The sequence below is a fragment of the Zootermopsis nevadensis genome, unplaced genomic scaffold, assembly GCF_977971745.1.
Source record: "Zootermopsis nevadensis isolate Lab colony 2312 unplaced genomic scaffold, Znev_1.0 Znev_ptg000030l, whole genome shotgun sequence".
Lineage (NCBI taxonomy): Eukaryota > Metazoa > Arthropoda > Insecta > Blattodea > Termopsidae > Zootermopsis > Zootermopsis nevadensis.
This window is the reverse complement of record NW_028259162.1, coordinates 6,175,142-6,181,942: the sequence shown is the minus strand read 5'-3', so window position 1 is coordinate 6,181,942 and position 6,801 is coordinate 6,175,142. Positions and strand designations below refer to the sequence as shown.

The window sequence follows — 6,801 nt, the reverse complement described above, 5'->3', positions numbered from 1 at the left end:
CAAATTTCACACTAACAGATACGAGGTTTTTATTCTTTGCATCGAGTATATAATAGATGGAAACCGAACTACTTTTTGGGACGTGCGTCGGAGGGCAAAGGGTTCAACGTTTGAAGCTGGCCTAGACGAACGATGCGTAGAGTTATACCTCCACCTCCCACAGATGTTTATGCTAATTAATCCGGTTAATCCGGTACACATCTCAATTTACAATACACATTTTAATATTATTCTCGCATTTACATCTACAAGCCTATATCTTTCAAAGGTCCCCCGATTTCGATAAGCAAACAAACAGCAAAACAAATCAGAATGTTTCTCCTACCGTCAAAAGCATTTCGTTATGTATGGAACAAATGAAAGCCTATAAAGAATCACTGGCACATGATGTAGGCCTACTGCACACTTCACTTCACTTCACATTGCCCTAAGTACCGGAAATTGGACAGCCCTGACGCAGGTAAACTACCACGCCCACTGCCACGTACACAAAGTAGTTGCCGAAATTCCCTGTGGTCCATCCCCCTTGCCGCTACGGATATCTCAGACGTGTCTAAAATCAAAGCCCTCTGGTCCCAGAGTCCAATATAACACCTCGAAGTGCAATGTTGAGGACACGGCACTTCAACACCCAGCCCAATAATTATCTGCTCCTTACCGTGAGAAAAAGGTGCATTTGAGATGAGAAATCAAAACAGATAATCAGATGATGAAGCATCATCTAATATCTGGAGGGCGCACAAATATCCACCCACGACATGTATGTATTTAGTGCAAAAGCAATTCACGTCAGAAGCATGATTTTGAAAAGATCTTGAGGACCAATCTAGAAGTCGTTTTAACTTTCGAGCGAGTCAATCCACCATACAAATTCACGAAACACCTAAATTCAGTTCTTTGAAAAACCAAAACTAAGTTAGAAGCGTTACCGCTGTGATAATCTACTCAGAGACAGTGTTTATGGAGTGGGGATTAGTGATAATTTCTGTACTCCAACTTAGAAGTAGTGTTTGGGCTTGTGAATGTGACTTGGCCCGTTCTTGCGGTATACGGAATGTTTTAGTACAAGAGGGAGCTATGAGGGTGTGAAGGCTCTCGTCAGCTCAAAGGGACCGTGGCAGGTTGTGATTAACTGATCGCGAACTGGCCGTCAGAATCTATCACACGCTGCCAGCTTCCAAAAGTTACATAAACCTCGTCACTCCTCAGCGCTGCGTGGGTGAGCGGCAAGGAAAGTCCATCGTAGCACCAAGACGTCTCAAGAAACGAATCTACCAGTTCTGATACATAACAGTTGTGGTTCTTGGGATTTACATTATTCTTTACGGCGTGGATTTTTATGCGTGTATATCAAGTGCGTTTATCTTATCGTTTGTTCAGAGAATTCTTGCATGTTCCCTCAATAATTATTTGGACTATTGAAGCCAACGGCTATTTATAATTCTCGATAATTCTTTAGGCTTTAATCTGCATAGCAATATATCGATTTATAATTTACCCCAAATTTTTTTTTAAAAAGAACAGCAATTTGAACATGTTTTATTCTAATTCTCAAGTCATATTATTTGGAACGAGATTTTAAAACTCCCTTCCACTAACATACTTTAAAATTAAACGAAACTCACAGCAGAAGTCTACATTTGCATTAGTATGAAACTGTCTTGCTACAATTCCGAATTCAGTTCGGACCAGCTGACTTCGATATTTAAGCGAGCGGGGGGGCGGGGGCGGGGGGGGGGGGTGTATGGGTGAGTCTGCCATATGGCAGCTGAGGTGCATCTGTACCCCGCAGATGCTGCCATATGACGCCCTACAACTTTCACTTAACCCTTCCGCCACGACACTGCCATTCCTGCCTTTGTTTAATTGGAACGCTGAACTACCAACATTCTCAAGGTTATTTCGCATGTTACTGGAAATATCAATAGTATTTTCTTAGTTACTCGTTTACGAAATATTTCGTCTTTCTGCTCTGTATCTAGGAATCTTAGAGTTAAAAATATACTGGCCTGACATTATATTTTCTGTTCCCTTATATGGATTTGAAATTCGATTTCTGATTCTGAAGAAAAAACATACGTCCATACTGTTCTAGCACCAAGTAGGGAAGAAGATATTGAGACGTAAGAGTGGTGAAGTAAAAAATGACTTAAGAAAATTAAGGAAAGGAAATTTAATAATTTCTTGTGTTCACGTAATGACCAAAAAAAAGTGCCAAATTATCACAGGTGCGACAAATTTCGAAATTAACCCAACGTTTTGGCAAGCAATGCAGCTGCCATCTTCAGGTTGATCGTGTAATAAGTTACTCAAGACATTCCAAGATTGTAAACGTAGGTTCAACAAGTCTACAATAGAAACTGTGTTAACAGTAAGTACATACAATTAATTACACTGACCTTAAAGGGTTCAGGAGGTGGAATTTACAGTTGCATATTTCATGAGCACTTCGGTTGCTGTGGTAACATCTGCTTGAAATGGCTGCACTCCCTCGCCTCTTTTGACACTTTGAAGGACTGAAAGAAAAAGAAATGAAGAAGGGTTAAGATATAAAGGGTACTACTAGCAGCAGGCGACCTGCAATTTTTGAAAATGGAACCAACCAACCAACCATCTGTTGTACACTGGGGGTCCATTCCAGATGACCCATCTTAAACCTTGAAGGCGAAGAGGCATTTAGCTAATTCCGACAGGTACAGACAACATGCCACAAGGTTAATGCAATTAAGAGTGTATAAGAAGTACTGCTTGGAGGACAATGAAGGTTATGTTTATAAAAACGGGACCGGATAGAGAAATAAGAACCGGTGCTGAGGTGCAAGCTAATGTCGAATAATACTGCATTCTTGTCAAATTACCATTCGTGGAATTTTTATTGGCAAGGAAGGGGGAGGAACACCAAGAAAGAAGAGGTGTACATTTGCGAAGTGAGAAAATGAAACTATTTCGTCAATATTTGAGTAGTATGCCAAACATCCGCCCATCCTACAAAACTAATATTGCTTTTGAGATTCCAGTCTTCTGGGTCGTTTCGCCGTGTAATGTGGTAGAATTTTTCAGACGTTTCAGAAGTGCTTACTGCTTCCATCATCAGGGCAAAAGAATGCCACAAGCCAGAAGACAGCCAGCCATCTTCATACTCGCAGCCGGAGAACCTGAAATCTCGCTTAGTATTGGGTTATTTAACAAAGACGGCGTAAATAAACTGTAAGAGTCCACGAAATTATTTGCTCTGAATGGCTGATAGATCAACCGACATCTGATCTACGTACATCGCGAATACAAGTTTAGAGCGCCCCTGTTGTACTATCCTTCTTAGTCCCGTGTTCGATCCCCATCGCTACTATTAACACAGAACACCGCATACTAACAAAAAATCACTTGAGAATGTGAGTAAGCAGTTCCGTCCTTGGGGCGTAGGGGGGCGTAGGGGGGGCGTCGGGGCGGACGCATGTGAACGTACACCAACAGAGAAGGCTATTATTCGAACTACCACACTCCAAATTCCTGTACGTACCTTCCAGCTGTTACAGACTAAGCCTTACGACCTGTTCCAGTTCATAACCAGCTTCTGAATTCTTTTCCACTTTTAGTACGACTCCTTGGATAGAGGGACGACCCACATTTCTATAAAATATTCTGTGGTATTTGATGCAACCGGAAGAACGAGAGACAAAAATGCATATCTTTGAAGAATGAAATGCCTGAATTCGTAATGAAGACATCAGAGTCGTACAATAAAGAAGTGTTACGTAAATCGGGCCAAGAGAGTCTAACCCCTCAGAACTCCAATTTATCACCCGGTTCATCAATCCCTGACACTCCTGACCTGAAAATAAACACAACAGACACAAAAGACGTTCATTTGTTGGAGAACTGCTTATAATTTCATGGTTGGTGATGTACTTGTCAGATTCCGACTTCAATCTCGTTAACATGTTAGAAACAGCCTAGTGTCGCTTAGCGGGGATTCCCCATTCTCATGCTAGGGCTAATGCCATCTTAATTCGCCCGAAGCGCCATGATACTGTATTTTATTTATGTGCAAGAAATCAACACCAAACTCATAACTAGTATATATCATGTACTGACAGCACCTTGTATGGGGCGACGAAATGAGTTTGATTATGTCAAGACTGGAAAGAGACAGAGAATTTTCCCAGAAAGTAATTCGTACCTTCGGCTCACCTCTCTCAACTTAAGAATGCTTTGTATATAAGAACTGCAAATAAAATGGAGCACACGACATTTTCTATCTAATATTTCCGCGTTCCTCAACCCTTCCACAGAATAACTCCAATTCTAAAGCCACTGCAGAATTACCACGAAATAGAACAAGCCTGTGTTCTAAGGAGAAACGTGTTAAGTTACACCTTGGCCCACGTCCAACTGCCAATTTGGAGCACCAATACAGGCCACGTTGTACTGCCAAATAAAGATTTGTCTCTGGGGTAAAAATCACATCGTAAGGACGTATGGCGTCATGGCGAAGATAAAAAATACATGCACCTAAAGAAGATAGATTCTTGATCGTCTAGCCCAGTGGTATTCAACCTGGGGTACGCGAAGCCATCTTAGGGGGTACGTGAAATATATATATATTATTTTATGATAAACACTGAATAATCAGTAATGTAATTTATTTAATTTATTTTAGATGTAGATTATATATTGTGTATAACTTGAATTATACACCAACGACTTTAGGGGTACAAAATTGAAGAGAAATGATATCTGGGGGTATGCGAACAAAAAATTTTGAATACCACTGGTCTAGCCCACAGCCAGTCACGTTAATAATGACCTTGCCAACAAACCCGACATACACCTCGCTACTTTACACAACTCCCGAAAGCAGAGTCACAAATACTCTCAATAACACGCTATCATATGTACATGATACACATTACAAAATATATGAATTTGTGACTTCAACTTGTGTTCGAAACATTTCGGTTATATGGTGAATATTAACAAATTACAAATACACGTTTCTGACTTATGCGCTGATGTCCCGTAGCGTGATTAAATTTAAAAATAAATCAGTTTATTTGTGCAATTAAAGGATGCCAAGATCAGGAAGTATGAAAAATTGTTAATTAATAAAAATGTAAAATGTGACATGTTTTTGAACTCAGCCACAAGAAAAATGAACTATCTATAACTGATGAATCCACGCATCTGTAATTATTCGTAAAATGGCAGTTCTAACATTATATTCGAACAAAAATGGTAATGCAGACATATTTTATTTCTCACAGACATTCATTTAATCTAATTAAATAAGACATTTTATCTACTTTCTACTTCGCACATTACAGAAGACCATTCTACGTCGAAAAATTTCGACAAAACGTACCTCATTACACAGGAAAGACCGCCAAACTACAAGTCACTTTGTACATCTGGACTAAGTTCGCCAGAAACGTGAGGCGATTTTTAAAATATCAACTTAATGAGAAGGCATCAAGGCGATGGTCTGACAAACCCTTCGAATTAAGCTTTAATTGCATCGTTGCTCATGTCGGCAAAAATGCAGTCCACTAAAGGAAAAAGGAGAACAAGTAGAGACAAAACACGTTTTTAGGGAGGAACTTGTAATATCACCAATAATTCAGAACGGCGCTGCCGAGGAAACTGACCGGTCATTGAACTGTGAAAACGATGAAATTAAGGGAAGATAGACGGAATATTTAATGCGGTCAAATAATCGCCTTTTTTCTTCACTACTATTGCCCAATTAACATCCAGACATCTTGTTTAAAGAAATAAAATCTTCGTTTCTCTTGGGTGTTCGGTTAGATAGATGAGAAAATGCAAAAATGCTTTTTTAAAATCGTATATAAGCTTTACGTTTTAAAACTTAGTAACCCTATAAATCTCAGTGGAAACTACATGTGCCACCTGCTTTAACAACTCGTAAATGTACATTTTGTATTTCATGTATCTTGCATGATTCTTAGAGTAAATATCGATTACTTCCGTAAACCAATTAATTTTTTTCTTTGTGGTACGGACTGAATTCTTAAGAGGCCTGTCATTTAGAAAAATTTTAACTGAAAAGGCGTAATATTATAGTTTTATGCACTACTGATTAGTAGACCTTCACATTTTCGGGTCCACTTAATTTCCTATCTTCGTTTGCTTATTTTTTCGAATAGTTCATTAAATAAATCTGAACATTCTTTATCGGTGATGAATCTTAAACTTTATTGTTTCTGTCTATTGTCGGAATTTTTCTTTTCAGACAAATTATAGAAAGTTCAATGTGGATTAAAATTATGATAACAGAAGACAATAAACATGTAGACAGTACAATGTTTGCCGAACTTTTGTTTTTCATTTCAGTTTCAAGAGGCGATCTGCGTTAAATATTTTAGACTTATTGCAGGAAATGTGACACTGATTTCACATTGTATTCTGAGGATCACACGTTTAACTACGAAGGTAATATGTATTAGGGACATGCGACAGAAAGCTGGAGATATCTGCATAATGAGGAGCTTCATAAATTTTCTTGACGAACTGAGCTCTCTGCTCTAAGAAGTTCGTTAGTCGTAAGAGTCATGATAAAGGCAGAAAACTCTTACGAACCGTCGGTCAATATCTACCAGACTACACGGTACAACATCCCAAAAGGCATCAATCATCATACTTTTCGCCGTGATAACCTTAAATCTCACTTTAAATATATATCCCCAAGTAATTTTTATGTGACCTGAAGAACAGAATTCTGCGTAAGTCATTAGGGATGGAGCATAGAAGGGTTGAGAAACACTGACCACAATTCTGATGCAGTTA

At 39.0% G+C, this 6,801-nt stretch overlaps 1 protein-coding gene across 1 annotated transcript in view; it reads right to left on the bottom strand.

Moving 5' to 3' along the window:
• Positions 1 to 2,408: 2,408 nt before the first annotated feature.
• The window catches only part of LOC110834387 (uncharacterized), a 148,822-nt gene continuing 144,429 nt past the window's right edge, over positions 2,409 to 6,801 (bottom strand). The window contains exon 5 of the mRNA XM_087358474.1: positions 2,409 to 2,516. Within this exon, the coding sequence (XP_087214600.1) occupies positions 2,410 to 2,516 (107 nt within the window). The 3' untranslated portion in view covers position 2,409. The remainder of the gene's footprint in view (positions 2,517 to 6,801) is intronic.